We start from the raw sequence: 18,182 nt of genomic DNA, 5'->3' as shown, positions 1-18,182 counted from the left end.
AAAATTTATCCCATTGGTCAACTCCTATTCTTGTTGATACGCAAATCAGGAGTAATCCCCAGCTCGGTGAAATGATAACCAAACATTTTAAAAAGCACCTGCTTAATCAAATCAAGTTGGCAAGCTTCCTGTGGTTATCGCCATATTATTGGGATTCAAAACACTCATTGATCCAACGTATCCCTGTCGGCACCCGTTTCTACATTTCTTGCACACAAATGGTCATCTATACCGCATATTCTGTAGGAATGACTTATTGGATGATTTGTGGAGATGGTTCCGCCGACTTGAAACTTCAAGCGATGACGATTGTATTAATTTTTGTAATATTCGCCCTCCTTGGGTGGATTTGGCGTACGGATATTGGTCCCGTTCAACTATTAAATTCGACGTTCAACATGGAATCAGACTTACTACGAGGTGATTAAACATTATTTAAATATTTTCATAATGGACAATAATACACATCAAATCAAACAGTTTGAATAGTAAATGTGTAAAGGAAATTTGAGATTTCTTGGGAGAAAGTTGGCCAAATTTTACAAAAATACGACATTAAACTTTGTTAAGATAGGTAAACTCTAAGTTAGCGTATTTCAGAATTGGATTCTTCTTCGAAATTGGGACCTGGCCAACTCAAAGGGTCAACAAAAGCAATCATCGGTTTGGTTTTCATCTTGGCCTTCTCAGTTTTTGCATGTCCTGTTCTAAACTTCGCGTTGGTCCTGCACAACCCGTGCCAACCACCATTCCTTGGCGCTGTTTTGGGAATTTGTACTGATGGACGTTGGCCAAGAATATTTGCAACGTTAATTCGCTACCCGATAGCAGTGGCGGATTTGTGGATCTCGTATCTCTGTAATACAAGCGGGGCCTTATTCTTCATGATGATTTATGCCTCTTGTGCCGCCGCATTTCTCGAATATCTGGATCATGTTAAGGGGTCAGTGCTTGGTTGCAATACTCGGACAGAATTTGAAAAAGCTTTTTAAATTTTGAGAAATATTTGCATTAATTTTGATTTTTCAGACACTTGAAAGGCAGCATAGACTTTAGAATGGAGCGGATCCCATGCATATTGCTTTATCGAAAGGTGGCAATTGTGGAACGTATGCTAAATGGGACTTTCTCTAAATTCATCTTACCAATTATCATGGTTACTTTTACCGCACTTCAAATCCTGTCTGGATTCGTGTCGATTTCAAGATACGATTACATCCCGATGCCACAGTTTCTCCAGTTCCCACTCATTTGGTTAAACATTTTTGCGTTCAATATGCTCGTAACGACACTTTGCTCCTCGGTGAATGAAAACTCAGAATCGCTTTTGCAAGAGATGACGGAAATGTTGTATCAGGAGAGGTTCAAAATTTGTAGAAAGTACGTCACGAGAGAGTTAAAAGCCTGTTTTCCGTTGAAAATGAGATTCGGAAATAACTTTATTGACGGTGGGACGCCTTTGACCATTCAGGACTTTGTTTTGAACCAAACCCTGTCACTGATGTTAATGGGCAATTAATTAGATATGTACATGTTTTCTTTTAATTTTCGTGCAAAAATTGATTTCTGGCCTTGAGCTGTCTACTTGTTACATACACCCTTTAAATATGAGTTCATAAATAGATTAAATCAAGAAATACGATGCTGATGTTGCTCTATTGTTAATTTAGGAATTATTGATTATCTAATGGACATGATAATTTAAAAGGTAAATATTTACTCTAATTTACGTTTATAGAGAGGTACGTACTAGAGTAGTTAATAAATATAGAGATAAATTCATTGTTATGAAATTGTCAGAAATATTTAAAATACAAATGCACGTAAATTGCTTTGTCTAGATTCTCACAATAGCGTTTCAAAATGAGGGTGGTAAAAGTTGTTTTTCATTAGTCTTTGGCTTTCTAAATTGCTTCTATGTAAGTATGGAATACACACTCTACAATCTTATAATTCTTCATCGAAGAAATTGTGATATCGAATTACAACAGCGTATGTACATGTTTAATTGTTCTAATCCTAACGCTGTAATTCAAAAAAATTAGGTAACTTGCATATTTTCAATAAATTAGCTACACTACTATAACTTCTTGTACAGTGCATTTGTTCGCTTGTCACATGAAGGATTAAATATGTGTGCTGAGGTCAAAGTTTAAAATCCATGCATATTTTATACTTACACATACAAATTCAAGTCTCCAGTTTATTGAAGGTAATCAATATGTTCACATATATATTAAGTATAGATAATAAATGGCAAAAATTATGTCACTTGCAAAATAGTCATGGCTTATGTATTGGCAAATTAGCCAAAATTTCATCTTCACCGTCCCCCATAATACCCACCTGCAATTCCATTCTTGCTCATCACAATCTGCCAAAGCTGCACCTTCCTCGCTTGAAATCCGCCCTTGCACAGCTCCAGGTAAAAATTCCACATCCGATAAAACCTGTCATCATATTTTTTCTCAACCCTCAGCCGTGGCCACGCCTTGAGAAAGTTCTCCCTCCAAGCATTCAACGTCTTGGAGTAATCATGCCCGAAATTTTGCCAGTCCTCAACTATAAACAGCTTCTCCGTCGTCCCCACAATCTGCTTCGTGTTCGGGATATAACCTCCCGGAAAGATGTACTTCGTCAACCAGGGTTCTGACCCAGGCATTTCCCAGTGATTATAACCGATCGTGTGAAGTAAAAATATACCGTCATCTTTCAAAACTCGGTGCACAATTTCAAAAAATCCGCGATAATTGACACGCCCAAAATGTTCGAAACTTCCGACAGATATGACCCGGTCGTAGGTGCCTTTGACGTCTCTGTAGTCAACGAGGTCGATCTTGACGGAGAGCCCGGCGCAAGATTTCGTCGCAAAGGCAGCCTGCTCCTTGGAAATTGTGAGCCCTGTGACGGAAACTCCATAATTTTTGGCCAAATGCTTGGCCATTCCGCCCCACCCACACCCAATGTCGAGCACGGTCATGCCAGGCTTGAGGTTCAATTTTGATGCAATGAGCTCCATTTTAGCGATCTGAGCTTCTTCCAAAGTGGACGCATTTTTCCAGTAGCCACATGAATAGTTCATTGTGGGGTCGAGCATCGCGGAGAAAAGGTCGTTTCCTAAAAACAAAATCGAGTTAATTAGAACTTTGAAAGGTTATCATTATAAATCTCCAGTAATCATGGAGTACAATTTTTATTGTGAATGTGTATCTTAACTATTTGTAATGTATTGCCAAATTGATGGCGCATGCATGATTTGTGTACAAAACATTAACAAGTAAGTAAATGAATGGAAAAGTGAAAGGATAAGGGCTCACTTGTAGTACTGGAGGGGTCCGGATTAGGCCTTTATGTCAAACGTTGACATAAAGGCCTAATCCGGACCCCCCCAGTACTACAAGTGAGCCCTTATCCTTTCACTTTTCCTATCATATCCTCACTGCACAATTTACATATTAAAGTAAATGAATGGGTATATTGGTTTGTGATATAAGTTATTTAAATATTTTCTTGATTTCATTAATTTAATTTAATTAATTACCCAAATCATAGTGAATTTTGGCAACGTTGAACGACCTCTTTCTCGTCTGCAGGTTAAAATGTGAGCACTCCATATAATTCAAGAAACGGTTCCATGGGTGCATATAAATTTTTACGAGGTTATCCTCCCCAGCAAAAATTCGCCTAAAAAATTCCGCTAGATTATCACACTCCCATTCACCATCCATGTAGGATTCACCCAGTCCCAGGTTTCCACGATTAAGAGCTCGGGTGTAGACAGATTCGTCCAAAACCTGGAAAAAAGTTTGGAAATTTAAATTATAGTTTTTAAAATATATTATTACGCATTAATATTAAGCCATAATAAATTGTTTAAAGTCACTTTCACTTTAATTGACGCATGAATACCTGCATGTCCCAAGAATTTTTTCCGTTAATATTGACTCCATACTTTGCCATGAGTTTGTTTCCTAATTTCTTAGTTATGGGGTGAAAACACCGTAAAATTCCATACTCCAAAAATTTGTAGCAATCTATAAACAGAAGGACTAAATTGTACAAGATGTCCATTTTTTGTTTTATTCAGGACAAGAGTTTATCTTGAAGGCGTCCCTTCCTTCCTGGTACTAAGGAGAGATTAGACATGCACATGAAGATTATGGTTGTGCCGTCAAGTACCTATTTAAAATGTTATGGGCATTGCAGTTATCATTTCCTTGCAGGATTCTGCCCCTAGTTGATTGACCGATGTTTAAGTGATTCAATTCATGCAAGATGCGACGGACGAGGTGGATTAGAAAGGTTTTTCTTGCATACATATTGACGGTACTACATAGGTACATTTTTATAAGTGATTTAAAAGTCGGGGAGAGTTTAGCAGCTATAAAAAGCCATGACAAGTAAAGTTATTATTACGTATATGCTTTATCCGTAGGAAGACGAGAAGAGAGAGTGATGCTATTCTTAGATTTAGTTTGTCAGGTATGATTTTCATGAGTGAGGGTGCACAGTTAGTGTTACAGACGAGGATTTACATATAAACGAAAGGTAACATAATAGTAAAAAGTGTCACGTTAATGTATGTACATGAATGTGGATTGGGTGGTATAATATTTATTACATCTTCCTTATGTACATAAGCACCTATTTACTATTGAGTTAAATTTGCAATGATCTCTCCAATTCGCCATTATGAGTTTGCCCTCTTCATCATAACTTTTTTAAATGCAGAGGGAAACGATCTCTGCAAATAAGTTAAATATGTGATTATGAACTACTAGCGTATAAGCCCGTCTCCCGCCGGGCGAGAGCTCAACTTATTTTCATGAAAATTGAGTGGATTGTGCATAATTCCACCTAATTAATTTTTTTATTGTGTCTATATTAGCTGGAGTCTGTTGGAAAGAGAAGTGAAAGTAACTGTTCCGCGATGGAAGCAGAAGTGGCTTCCAGTTTATTTTACCTTCATTTTAAAGTACATGGTCCATGATAACCTTAATATAACTATTATTAGATAACCGCTCACGATAATCATTCCTAAAGAACCATCGCCAGACAACCATTTTCAGATAACCACTATCAGACAACCAATCACAGATGAGTTGTGTCACGTCAGGACTGATTGTGTTCTGCACAATCGTCCCAGTCCCGATGTATCAAAATTCGTCGACCCGGTGCTGTGCGCACAGCCCAGCGCAGCACAGCACTATAGCCTCAGTGCCAACGTGACACAACTCTTCGACCCTGTGCTGTGCGCACAGCACAATAGTCCAAGTCCAAACGTGACACAAGACGTCGACCCTGTGCTGTGCGCACAGCACAGCACAGCACACCAGAGCACAATATCCCCAGTCCAAACGTGATACAACTTGTGGACCCTGTGCAGTGCACACAGAACAGCACCGACAACTTCATCACAGATCAATGAGTTGTTTCAGGTCACAACAGTTACTATTGTGCTGTGCGTACATCTGGGGTGGTTGTCTTAGATGGTTATCTGAGGGTGGTTATCTTAGATGGGTATCTGGGGGTGATTATCTTAGATGGTTATCTGAGGGTGATTATCTTAGATGGTTATTTGAGGGTGATTATCTTAGATGGTTATCTGGGGGTGCTTGTCAGACGGTGGTTACCTGGGGGTATCTATTTTTTTAAATCAAGAATTAGTTTGAATTTTCGCACCATTCAAAACTCAACTTTCTCCACTTTCACTTCTGTTGCCGACAAATTACTTTCACTTCCGTTGCCAATAGACATTTCCAGCTTATAATATAGATGAGTTTGATTTGAAATTTAATTACATAAAGGCGTTGTAATCTTGATTAAACGGTAATGGTGAGATTCTTATTAGTTGTGTTTGCAACCAGTGCTATAACAATATTGATATATTTACATACATAAATTTGTGTATACATATTTGTATGAAACTATTTATATAGATACTTACATTGCTTTTGCAAGCATTATCTGCATATTTATATAGTCTATGAACATACTCTTACTGTACACTCAGGTAAAAATTTGATGAAAACCAAGAAATACAAATTAATTATATTTTGCTGGCTTTTAACCTTACATTTAGAATACAGAGGTTGCATACATACATATATATGCAAGTCGAATGCTTTCAAGAGAACCTGACACAAATCCTGACACAAAGTGAACAATGTTCACTGAACATTACATGAAAATGCACATGTATATGTATGTAATATCTACTTTCTATGGTATGCATATAGGGCACAAGGTAATTTACAACTTTTTATCGCTCCACTGAAGTATTATCACTGTATAAGTGACAAGAATTCCGACCACCTGTATAGATCATTTATAAAGTGTTTATGTAGTAAACGTAGATCTCAATTTTTATATAATCGTGAAATACCGAAGCAATCCACCGGTAAGTAATTGTAAAGAATTTCCCTCCTTGAAGACCAATATTGTCCGAAACAGACAACTCGTGCAGTAAGAGGATTAGTTTATTGGGTGAAATGCTTTCCACATTGTCATCCACGGCTATCCAGGTCTTCACTTTCTCTAACTTCATATAGATAAATACATTAAGAGGCATTTGTACCCGATTACATATTTCAACTCACCGAGTAATTTCCTTTTGCTGCAATTAGTACTGATACACCTGTTACAAGGAGATAAATTCCTGTCAAAAATTTTTCCAAGACATTCCCCTCAGTTTGAACAAGTCTCCGGATTTCCAAAGAATGGAAAGGCATGCTGGTCAAAATTATTGCCAAAATGAACACGCTGAAGATATCGTTCAGTCTGGCAAGATCCGACTTCAGCTGAGAAAAGGTTGCACCCAGTTTCTAAAAAAATCAGTACTGTACCAAAAATAAAAAATAAATCTTAAAATTGAAGTTTGTGCACAAACCACGTGAGGATTTTCAGTAACATCTTGAACAAAAAGTTGAATCCGATAATTCGTAAAAGTGCAAATCGCGATGAAAATTAGATTGCAAAAATGAATGAAGGCAATTACAATTAAAAGTCGCAGAGTTCCCAGAAAATTCTCGAAATTAAATGATTCCATTGATTGAAACATTTTAAACTTCTCCACAATCATGGCCCATCCTTGGAGCGATACGATTGCAAAAAAGATAATTATGGTTATCCAATCAACCCTGGTTGAAATTATGCGTTGAAATTTGTACAAAAAAGTATGTCCTGGGTTAGACTGATCAGTTGTTACGATAAGAATAGGTTCGAAATCTCTCGTTAGGGAGAACATCCATTCAAAATCGTTCATTTTTGACCACAAGAGATAAGATGTGTAAACCATGTAGGCGTTTGTCATGACATCAAGCGTAACATGAAAAATGGACGGGCCTTCAGAAAAATCCCTGCTGATAAGACTTGAAGTAACGTGAAGAAAGGCAGAAGACCAGATGCAAAGGTGGACGAGGATGCAGCACGCCTGTAATCAATTTATTTATTCCAATAAGCGAGCACAGTTGTGTACATAAATTGTATGAACGCATTTTTTTAATGCGAACTCCAGGATTGAATAAGTACTTATTGTAGGTATTTAGTTTGTGGATAAATGAAATTAATTTAGAAATTTGGGAGGCAATATGAGATTTTCTTTTTTGGATGTTAATATGATACGATGGTTAGTGAGAGATATTAAGAATTTTTGACCTTCTGGAACCAGTGGTGCACCGAGTGAAATTCTGTCTTTTCATGGGATGAGAAAACAAATCTGTATGGAACGCAGCAAATAAAGAATCCAATGTCGAAGCATGTTTTCAGCAATGTGATTGCCACGACGTTACGTGGAATTGAACTTTTTTCGTCGTCCTTTTCTTGGGAGGATTGGTGGAAAAATGGATTAATATTTGGTGCAAGTTTGCCAACAGGCTTTATACTACCAAATACGTGGTGAATTATTCTATCGTCCATTAAAAAATTAATATATTCCCAAAAATATTTTACTTCTGTTAACAGAGAATTATGTGTGGTAGAGCTAAATAATTATGTCAAGAACAGCGACCAGTCTATATGTGTCTGTTTTTTTGTCAAAAAGAAATGAGTCGGTTTTGAAGTGCGTTAGTATGCAAATAAATAATTATGTATGTATGTAGGTTTGATGCGGTGAACTTCTCCGCTCCGGGTCGATTTCTTTTTCGTGGCACACCTAAATTTATCTAATGAAATATTTGCCAAATAGGTTGAGAAATTACTAAAATTACTAAAATGAAGTTATGCATTCTAGAAAGATGCATTGCAATTCATGTATTATGTACTGTGGCTGATTAATATGTGAGCAGGGTACAATGAGTTTGATGAAATTTGAAGTTATGATTTTTCCATGCCAAGTACTTAATTTATGAGTATTTCTTTTTTATGCTAGCTAAATTTTCAAAAGTTTGGAAAAAATGAAAATATTAACATTATTCCAGTAAATTTTATTTATAAGGAAATATTAATGAAGCAATTTATTGATTACCAGAATGAAATAAGTAAATTGGCCTTCGATAATTTAATGATGTAGGAACAAATTAAAATTGAAATATTCAAGAAGGAACGAGATAGATATGTAAGCAGAATCATTTTAGAAATGTGTTTGTATATGCGGCTTCTTTGATTTTTTGCAGTTATTTGATTGTATTTATCAATGCGAGAAAATTAAACTGCAAATTGCAACAGATGAATCAAAGAAGCCTTCACATATGTCAGCACTTTCGACAATACATGGCGTTGTCGGTGACGAATTCTCGTTGTGCAGGGGTATGGACGCCACACCCAGAACAACGAACTTGTTGCACCTCGTCGCCATCTGGGATGACCAACATCATCTTTGGCCCGGAGGCGATGAGACGCATGAAATCCACCCCGTGCTTATCCACGCCTTGGAGAAAAACGTCGTAAAAGTTGAGGGGGCGAGAGCACCTGGAAATGAGACAACAATTGAGGGAGACTAGTATTAAATAAGATTTTTTATAACACAACTTTTGGAGTAAAGTTGAAACTACTGAAAAATTTGAAAATTTGAAACAAAGTTTGAAAAAGAATGTGAAGTAGGTCGGAAAGATTACGGTCAAATTTTAAAAATATTAGAAAATTTCACTGGAAAGGGATATATTTACATACCCGACACACTCCACTTTTGGAAGAAATGCAGTTTTCTCCTTGGTGTAAGCCTTCATCCCAAGAATGTTGTTCATGTTGTCCAACTCGGCGTCAGAGCAGAGCGTCCCCACAGGCACCTCCTCGGCAATTTTGGAAAAAAGAGCGTCGGTGACGTAGGCGAAGGGTCGAGCGGTCCCAATTTTGGCTTGTTCCTCCCACTTGGACAAATCCTCCTCGGTAGAAATGTGTCGCAGGGTTGAGACGGACATTTTGTCGTTGGAAATAAATCTGAAAATATAAGAAAAAGTGGGATTATTTTTTTAGGAACTTATGATGGTTGTGTGGCTAAATATCTACGTATGTATTCGCATGTCGCAATAGAAAAAGTAAAAATTTGAAGCTATTATGTTTATGCACTTACTTCAGAAAAATGGGCGTATTTAAGAAATATGCAAGTATTTATGGCTTCCAGAGTTTGGATCTCCTTTGCACTGATTGCTGCTACTAAAGATCTGCGACGGATAGAGCTTTTTTATATTCAATTTTAGCCATACAATTACAGACTCTCTCGTATTTAGCTGAGTTCATGGGAATGCATGCACATCCATAATTGCTGTCCGTTCTTTTTCGATTACAGAGTGAGTACATCGTATCGTTTTCATGAAAACGCATAGAAAGAAAGACGTAATATTACACCTATATTATATTCTTGCACTCTTATCATATTCCGAAACTGCGACAATGTAATCGGACTGCATAAATGTGAGAACAATTTTCTCCTTCGAGTGAAATAATCATATTTCATGGATGTTAATTACTTTCATGAGTAGTTTAAATTAAATAAACTATAATAAAAATATGTCGTTTCGTATGACATCTAATTTTAACTCGCTGTGATTGCAATATGTATGTACGTATTTGGAATGCTGGTCTCTTGTCTTTTTTATTATGGAGAAAGATGAATGTCAATTTATGCAACTAAATCGTTGCGCGTGACCAACTTGGCCACCATCAGTTCGAATTGGACTTTACGCTTTAGCTATGCAAGCATTTTAATTTTTTGCTCATATGCGAAATTGTGTTAATGACTCATTAATGAAGAATCTTAACGAAGGGTGTGCAATTTATTAAAATTATTTCCCATCTTGCTTTAATTACATGGATTGCCAAATTGAGTGTAATGCAATAGGGATCTCTGTGTCAAAATGAGCCCTCCCAAGTTCCTTCAAGTCTTTAGCATCCAACCAAATCATGAAATCTTTCTCCACTTTGTCTCTCGTAACCGAGTAGTTGACGACAACCAGGACGATTATTCCGTCATCCTTCTCCGTTCCTGCCGGCCTGGGAATAAAATTCGGTTCGCCAACGTACTGATGCGGTTCGGCATGCCAACAAATACTTTCCCTTGTGGCAAAGTCAAATTTGATAATTTTATTGTGATGAACTGAAGGGCAGAATGCTCCCGAAGTCCAAATGAAACGGAGACCCCCTCCAGACATCCTTTTGTTGAAAGTGGGGTAGTCCATTTTCACTTCGGACATAACTTCCGGTTTGAGAATTAGCTTGTCTTCAGCCCTAATTGCGGTTGCTGTTGTGCGAAGTTTGACTAAATTCCGGTTTTCAGGATATTTTCCCAAGTCCTCGCCCACCAGCGGGATCACGTAGCGAACTAGTTGAGGACAATCGGGGTCCTTTAGGACTTGTCCGGCACGGAGATTTGGTATACCTTGGCTGTTGATAAATTGGATATTTCGCATTGAAAAAATATCGACGATTATATGTCCCTTTTCCTCGTAAGAATTTAAAATGTGGGTGAAATAGAATGCGTCATTCGACAGAATTTCTATCTTCACTACTTTACAGGTCTTTTTGTTGAAAATATCTGAAAATTAGGGATTAAATAAAATTAATTAGCATAGCTTTATTAGTAGTTGGACTACATAGTCGTCTGGTTTTACAGAAGCGATTTTTCTTTTCGGGATACCACTCCATTGTTTCCTTGGGACACACCCCCTTCAAGAGTAACATGGCTGCCTTTTTCAAACTGAAGTGACAAGGTTGATCGATCCAAATCAAATATGTTTTAGTCATGGCGAACGAATGCAGCCACGAGCAGTGCGTCTTACTGCGAGCTGGAATTGTTGCCAGGACCTTGCCCATTTTCAGAGAATCGGTCAAAGATCGTAAATTAGAGCCACGAGGGAATTTCATAATCTTCCATTTCGACCCAGTATTTACGCTGACGCCGACATTGTAGGTTTCACCGGTTTCCAAGTCCGTGAGGGGGTGTGGCGTGAGGGCGTGAAGGCCAAAATCTTTGACAGGATCGTGTCCTAATTATTAATGAATAGTAAGTACGATATGTGTGCGTGGAAGTCAGAATAATAAATTGTAGGCGAAATTACTTGATATGCAGTTCAAAGATTTCGGGTCCAGTTCGAACCTATGAAATAAGTGAGATTAATCACAGAAAATACATAAAGAACACGGTTGATTATTTTTATATGATTACATGAAACCATAATCCGCCTGAATGATGGGATTTCGACACACGTTCGATGTGGAGATGAATAAACAGTTGTCACTCGGAGTAGGAAGCTGGTGGTATATAAAATTAAAAATACGAATTGACCTTGCGATAGGATAATTATGAAAATACATAAGTAAGCCAAAATTTATACCACGGACGCTAAAACTTTTTCCAAGACCGACAAAGAGGCATCCGTGCCGGCAGATCTTGTCGAAAATTCCGCTATAATTGGTTTCTTTGCAATTTCAGCTTTTTTGAAGGCTTCAGATAGTAGGAATTTTGAAGTGAAGGAAACGCTGCCATTGCTTCCTCCACGGATTTCAAATTTGCAGGTCATCATGTACCCGTCATAAACGTGGTTAAGTCGATATTTCGGATAGTCCCATCTGCTCAATTGTTAAATTTATGTACACAAACTGGTTTAAGGTATTGCCTGAAATATTTCATTAACGGGATGATTCGTCATCTTACTTGGCAGGACAACTTTGTAATATCCGGCCTGTCGCCCAATCTGGGACATTTCCAATTATTTGGGAAACTTCGGCCTTGGTAGTTTCCTTGATAGACTTGAAAGCTTTGATGACGGTGTCCTTACTCATGTCGTAAATGTGTGATAATTGGTCCGATGGTAGCTACTTATTATGAGGAGTCGATATATGTAAATACATATGCTTTCGACAGACTGATCTGCAAGTCCAAAGCTACATAAAACCAATGATGTACATTTTTAATTTCAGGGTTCCATACAACTCTATTTAAAATTTATTACTGACATGATTTCGTAATTGAATGCATCGATGTGTACATATGTACATATGTACATACATATTTATTTGCATCGTAACATACATCCGTCTTAATAAATTTCACAGTATGAAGATGATTTTCAGTTAATTCCAAGTATACTATGGTTATATGTAAATACACATTTCTATTCAAGATAAAACTTCGCATTAGAATTTCAGATTCTGCCAACTGTGCAAAATTATGCAATTCAACAAAATTTCCTGCCGTTGACTAATCCTTATGTGAAGTTACTGATTTGTGTATTCATATATAGGTACTTACATACATGCATGTTGATGCACTGTAAAATTTAACACGATACAACATTTCTATAATACAAGTTGTTTATTAAGATTTTGCAAATTTAAAGACCATTACAATCGAAGGTCAAATAATATATAAATGACGAGTAGAAAGAAATTTAGATAAATAGATATTATATCGATGCATGCATCAATTATTGATCGAATTTATCCTAAGTTAAAGGTAGAACAATATGCATTTAGTCTTACAAATGTGTTAGCGAAAAATCTCGGCAAATTAAAGGTATCCTTTGAGAATGTTTTTAAAACAAACGAAATTATGTTGAAGCTCTGTTGCATCCTTATGTCGACAATCTTTGGAGCAATAGGACACCCTTTTACAATGGCGACAAGTAATCCTTTCCTTTTCAGGGTAGTCCGACTTGCCACAATATCTGCAGCGGTGGGTCGCCTTGAGCATGGGATGTTTCATAATTAAGTTTGGATCATCCACCCGAACAGCCCACCGCCCATCATTCGCTTTCCTAAAATATGGGTTGACAATTGTAAAGCAACACCCAAATCCAATCTCGTCAAGCGTTTCCGGCCTGTGGGGGTAATTGTAGATGGAAACTATTCCCAGACCGCCTAGGAAAAGAGCAACATGTTACGATTTAGGACCGGAGGAATGAAGTAAACATATCACATAATTTTTACCTTCACCGTCTTCAGCAAGTACAGTGACAGCTCTCAGGATGACGACCTCCTCAATTACAGTGACCTTGAGGGCGAAGCCTTCGTAAATCTTGTCCTCTACCGACTTATCCAACTCTTTAAATGTAATGGAATTTAATCCGATGAGATTTGGTGATGTGGAGGGTAATAGTTTACCCTGTTTTGAGAGAATCTTCTTGGTTGTGTTTTCCATATTATTCAAATTGTCTCTTATTGATTTATACATCTCTCTGTGGTCTGTTATTAGTTTTTTTCGGTGCGAAGGGAAATCCAGCTCTTGCTCTTTTTCTAACCGCTTCTTCCTCCTCTCTCTACTTCGTTCTAGTCCGGTAAAATCGACTTCGTAGTCTTTAAGATTGACAAAATCTTTAGTGTTAACATTAGCCAGGAGCTCAGAGTCCAATTCGTCTTCGAAGAGGTCGGGATCAAAATTTGTCGGCATCTCCAGTTCAGAAAACAATCCTCGAAGGTTGTGATCCAAAGATTTGTGGTGTTGGGCGTAAGCGTACCATTGCACAGCGGTAGGATGGAGGTCCTTAAAGAAATAATGCCGAGCGAGTGTCTCCATGGCGCGAACCGCCCCCAACAGGGCAGACACCTTCCAAAACTCGACCGCTTTTCTCCAATTAACTGGACGTCCTTGCCCACGCGAGTATAAAATGCCGATATTCAAAGCGGAGAAACTGTACCCGTTCCGAAGTGCTTTCATGTACCAATATTCTGCCTGTCAACAAAATTTTAGTTTTAATTCCTGCGCAATGTTATTTTATCTTGATATAAATTATTTAATAACGATGATAAGAAGGATTACCTGCTGGTAATCCTGCATAACCACGCATCCATCAGCATAATTGAGTCCGAGGGAATGTTGAGCTTCTCTAACTCCAATTCGGATCGTCTTCTTCCCACTTCCGGGATACTTTTCTATAAGAGGATCCATTTCTGCTGCTCTGCGACGAAGTTGCAACGACTGGATCATATCCACTTGGACTCCATTTCCCTCCATCATTAACTGCCCGAGTCGGTATAAGCCGAGAGCGTCGCCTTTTTCTGCAGCCTTTGCAAACAAAACAGCGGCATGTTCCACGTCCCTCTTGTACCCACCGTAACCAAATAGATATTTTTCCGCTTCAATGCAAATGTTTTCCGAACCATCCTCAAGATTTAGTTTCCTCTGTAACATGTCCCCCATTAGGATACCAAAAGGTCCAGCAATGTCAATGGCTCGGTCTTGCATCTCCTTCTCGGTTGGTGGGATCATCTGCGGGTCCATGTGCTCTTGTCGTTTCAACTTTTCCAGCATGTAGGAGGCATGGTGCATTTTATTGAGAATTGTAGAATTTTTCGGATCAAACTTGTGACCAGTTTTGTAATTTTGCAAGGCTTTATCGAATTTCCCTTTCTTCTCGTACACCGTCCCAAGGCGGTAGTATGCCTTGCCCCATTGTGGTCTGAGATTTATGCAGGTTTTGGCGTCGTCTTTTGCCTTCTCAAGGAATTCCACTTCGATAAACGCGGCAGCTCTGAGTGGACAAATGTAAAAGATTTAACAAATCGCTTCTTTATTATTTTTCAGTTGTACATACATAATTATCCAACTTACCGATTTGAATACAGTGCCCCAAGTAGGTCAGAGGCCACCTTCTCGGCGCTTATGGCTTCGGTATAAACTTTGATAGCTTTCCAGAAGTCTCTTTTATTAAAGAATACATTCCCTTCTTCCTTCAGCTTCTCAATGTGAGAATTTATTAACTCTTCCTCCTCGTTATTAGGCCCCGATTTAACATTCTCCTTAACGCCAACTGCTACGTCGTCTTCATTCAAGCCAAACTTCTTTAAAATACTTATTGCTTTATTCCAATGTTCAATGAACTGTTTTTCTTCAAGTTCCGTATTTCCCCTATGGGCGAGAGTATTTCGCAATCTTTTGAGTTCATCAAAGTCGCCATAAGGTTGCACCAGAGAAAGTGCTCTGCTCATGGATCCGATACTTTCGAAGAGAAGGGGAAGATCCCAAGTCATGTTGTTTCCGGAAGTGAGTTGATGCTGTTGAATTTTCTGACTGTTCATGTACTGCATTCTCCCAGGTCCATTAATAAATTGGAGACCAAATTGTGGTAAATTTTGCCAAGTAGTGCCACAAAGCTGGGACCAGAGTCGACAGAATTCTTGTCGAAAGATGTTGGGAGCCGTGTTGTAGATGAGGCGGTGGAGCCTGAAGTAATTTTCCTCTGGGGATTCGCCTTTATCATTCATCGTGGTATTTCAATTTTGACAAAAATTATTGAAAGTAAAAGTATGAACGAATCGTGGTCAACCTCCTCCTGCAAATATGACAAATTTTTAGGGTCCTATAATTATGGCCGTTCATTATGTTGATTGTGTGTTAAATTCTTACGTTTTACTTTACGTAATTACATTTACTTACTTTCACACTTGTTAGTACAATATAAATTGTCTATTATTTTCTCCAGTTAGATAGTTGACGGCTCCACTTGCAAGATCTGCTGGTGATAACATTTGGTAATATCAAATTGATATCAATTTTTTAATGATGATGATTGAAAATCAATTTTTTAATTCCTTCAGAACACTTCACACAAATCAGACAATGCGGCTGACGAAACAATGTGAGATGACAAAAAATAAAACCACTCAAATTTTATGCAATCTTCCGCTTTGAGTAAAATGATTGGGAAATTCTAGATTTCTCGCCTTTGGAAGTTCCAACTTGGAACCATAACTCTGCACACAATTTATTGCAAACACTAGCGTATAGCCCGGCCAAGGCCGGGTTCTAGGGTTCCAGTGGGGGGTGTGCCCAAAGCAAAAAATTCGTCATACTATACTTTAAATAATTTCCAATGGAGACTTTGTCATACCACATGCATACATCAGAGTGAGGGTTTGCCCAAGTCATGCTGCATTTTAATTAATCTGGTCACAGTACAATTTGATTTCCCCCTGTGGGAGTAGTTGAATAGCTAATTACTTAAATTCCCGTCGCGTGGGAGTAACTGCATAGCTAACTATTTAAATTCCCACGCTTCACGCTCCCGTTAAGTTCCATAAACCCCATTAACTTCTACAATTAACGCCAAGCTATTGACGGATTCGGATTCAGCGTCAAAAATACATTCAAATTGATATGCGACATCACGAATAAGCCATATTTACCCCCCACGGTCACGGGAAGGTCACGCGGGCCTCGGAGGTCAAAACCATTAACGGCGTTGGATTTAGCGTCAAAAATACATTCAAATTGATATGCGACATCACGAATAAGCCATATTTACCCCCCACGGTCACGGGAAGGTCACGCGGGCCTCGGAGGTCAAAACCATTAACGGCGTTGGATTTAGCGTCAAAAATACATTCGAATTAATATGCGACATCACGAATAAGCCATATTTACCCCCCACGGTCACGGGAAGGTCACACGGGCCTCGGAGATCAAAACCATTAACGGCGTTGGATTTAGCGTCAAAAATACATTCGAATTGATATTCCAGTCGTTGCAGGTGGAGTGTCTCAAACTAAAATAATTAATTAATAGTGTTTATCAAGATCACTTATCATGATAACCACTATTGATGAGTGATGTGAGCACACTCAATTTTTCTACTTTTTTCCCCATTTACTTTCATGCACCATGGAAGTATATGTGGAAGAGGTAGTATGTTATCACGGCAGCCAATGTTAATTTGAGAGGGCTCGTGTGGGTCCGTCTTAAGAGATAGAGCAATTCGGTTAAAGGCATTATGACCATCTCTAAAATCGAGGGATAGGGTACGCATGCCGTTTTTCAAAATTTCTAAAACTTTTTGAAATATCCACGTTTACATGCAATAATTTCTGTGCCGTGATCTCAACGCAAAATATTTTTTCAAATGATCTGAGTGACAGATAGACAAAAACCATTGACGGAGTCAAATGCAGAGATAGTTGGGCTACAACAAACGTTTGAAACTTTTTTTGAAATAAAGCATCCCCAAGGCGGGAAAATTCAAAATGTCATATTTGAGGGCGCTCCATTCTCGCTGGAGAAAATTTTTCACAGAATCGATTTCTTGAGTCATTCTCACTGGAATCATATTCCTGAGGATAATGTGCAGTGCCCTCAAGATAACCATGTTTTCGAAATTCGCCTTCTTTGAAAAGTTATCGCTGGTTTTCTGAAAATTTAGATTCCTTTAAATAAAACACATTCTGAATATCTCAGTATACCCCCAGTTGGTGGGAACCATTGCAAATATTAACTTATCATATTCGCAGATCATTTGGCTATAGCCAAATATTGTATACATTATTTTCTTGAAACAATGCTTCTCAAGAGCATGAAAATTCAAAATTTTGTGTCATTTCATTCTCACTGAGACAACATACCACGAATTTGATTTTTTTGACAGGATCTCATCTGAATCGTATTCCTGAGATGTAGGGGGTGTGCCCTCATTAGGACCTGTTTTTCGAAATAAGGCTTCTTTGAGGCGCTACATTGAAATTTTCAAAAAGTTGTATTCATTTTCTCCACAAGCTTAAAGTTAATATTGTTGAATTTTCCCAACTACATTTGAATAGAATCAGATATGACAAGCTTCAAGTTAGATTAACACATTTTTCGACATCAACCTTGGACTACGAACATCTTGCGATTTTTAAAATTCGCGCTCATAGATTGTGAATTAATACGTTAGGTATTGGAAAAAGTAGATCCTTTTCCGCGGTTTTACCGCATAACTTGTACTCCAGTTTTCACTCACTCAAATCCACGCCAAAAATCCAATTTTACTTGGATTTTG

General features: G+C 38.1%; 4 protein-coding genes across 4 annotated transcripts; all 4 read right to left on the bottom strand.

The window, feature by feature from the left end:
- Positions 1-2,183: 2,183 nt before the first annotated feature.
- LOC110863410 (cyclopropane-fatty-acyl-phospholipid synthase) lies at positions 2,184-4,136 on the bottom strand. Its single transcript, XM_022112709.2, has 3 exons — positions 3,910-4,136; positions 3,542-3,794; positions 2,184-3,117 (listed from the first exon to the last, which is right to left on the bottom strand). The coding sequence occupies exons 1-3, from the start codon at positions 4,069-4,071 to the stop codon at positions 2,324-2,326; spliced, it is 1,209 nt and encodes a 402-aa protein (XP_021968401.1). The 5' UTR covers positions 4,072-4,136; the 3' UTR covers positions 2,184-2,323.
- A 4,302-nt stretch (positions 4,137-8,438) lies between these two features.
- LOC110858297 lies at positions 8,439-9,588 on the bottom strand. Its single transcript, XM_035845642.1, has 3 exons — positions 9,509-9,588; positions 9,109-9,375; positions 8,439-8,907 (listed from the first exon to the last, which is right to left on the bottom strand). Exons 2-3 carry the CDS (start codon positions 9,354-9,356, stop codon positions 8,691-8,693), a joined length of 465 nt encoding a protein of 154 aa, XP_035701535.1. The 5' UTR covers positions 9,357-9,375; positions 9,509-9,588; the 3' UTR covers positions 8,439-8,690.
- A 595-nt stretch (positions 9,589-10,183) lies between these two features.
- LOC118432856 (carotenoid isomerooxygenase-like) lies at positions 10,184-12,344 on the bottom strand. The gene is made up of 6 exons (XM_035845652.1): positions 12,089-12,344; positions 11,769-12,003; positions 11,600-11,685; positions 11,493-11,530; positions 11,046-11,420; positions 10,184-10,969 (listed from the first exon to the last, which is right to left on the bottom strand). The coding sequence occupies exons 1-6, from the start codon at positions 12,214-12,216 to the stop codon at positions 10,242-10,244; spliced, it is 1,590 nt and encodes a 529-aa protein (XP_035701545.1). The 5' UTR covers positions 12,217-12,344; the 3' UTR covers positions 10,184-10,241.
- A 385-nt stretch (positions 12,345-12,729) lies between these two features.
- LOC110852771 lies at positions 12,730-16,060 on the bottom strand. Its single transcript, XM_022100887.2, has 5 exons — positions 15,809-16,060; positions 14,984-15,704; positions 14,192-14,903; positions 13,363-14,104; positions 12,730-13,293 (listed from the first exon to the last, which is right to left on the bottom strand). Exons 2-5 carry the CDS (start codon positions 15,634-15,636, stop codon positions 12,944-12,946), a joined length of 2,457 nt encoding a protein of 818 aa, XP_021956579.1. The 5' UTR covers positions 15,637-15,704; positions 15,809-16,060; the 3' UTR covers positions 12,730-12,943.
- Between the last annotated feature and the right edge of the window lie 2,122 nt (positions 16,061-18,182).

This window comes from Folsomia candida, unplaced genomic scaffold (assembly GCF_002217175.1).
Source record: "Folsomia candida strain VU population unplaced genomic scaffold, ASM221717v1 Fcan01_Sc001, whole genome shotgun sequence".
NCBI lineage: Eukaryota > Metazoa > Arthropoda > Collembola > Entomobryomorpha > Isotomidae > Folsomia > Folsomia candida.
This window is presented reverse-complemented; position numbering and strand designations above follow the sequence as displayed.

Bases quoted from the DNA above. Each gene is read 5' to 3' on its own strand.
- LOC110863410 (XM_022112709.2), bottom strand. From the start codon at position 4,071: ATGGACATCTTGTACAATTTAGTCCTTCTGTTTATAGATTGCTACAAA. The intron at 3,795-3,909 runs GTATTCATGCGT...ACTTTTTTCCAG, and splicing joins AAAATTCTTGGGACATGCAG to GTTTTGGACGAATCTGTCTA. The intron at 3,118-3,541 runs GTAATTAATTAA...TTTTGTTTTTAG, and splicing joins CAAAATTCACTATGATTTGG to GAAACGACCTTTTCTCCGCG.
- LOC110858297 (XM_035845642.1), bottom strand. From the start codon at position 9,356: ATGTCCGTCTCAACCCTGCGACACATTTCTACCGAGGAGGATTTGTCC. The intron at 8,908-9,108 runs GTATGTAAATAT...TCTCATTTCCAG, and splicing joins CCAAAAGTGGAGTGTGTCGG to GTGCTCTCGCCCCCTCAACT.
- LOC118432856 (XM_035845652.1), bottom strand. From the start codon at position 12,216: ATGAGTAAGGACACCGTCATCAAAGCTTTCAAGTCTATCAAGGAAACT. The intron at 12,004-12,088 runs GTAAGATGACGA...ACAATTGAGCAG, and splicing joins TTACAAAGTTGTCCTGCCAA to ATGGGACTATCCGAAATATC. The intron at 11,686-11,768 runs GTATAAATTTTG...ATATACCACCAG, and splicing joins AAAAAGTTTTAGCGTCCGTG to CTTCCTACTCCGAGTGACAA.
- LOC110852771 (XM_022100887.2), bottom strand. From the start codon at position 15,636: ATGAATGATAAAGGCGAATCCCCAGAGGAAAATTACTTCAGGCTCCAC. The intron at 14,904-14,983 runs GTAAGTTGGATA...TTGTCCACTCAG, and splicing joins GGGGCACTGTATTCAAATCG to AGCTGCCGCGTTTATCGAAG. The intron at 14,105-14,191 runs GTAATCCTTCTT...TTTTGTTGACAG, and splicing joins TTATGCAGGATTACCAGCAG to GCAGAATATTGGTACATGAA.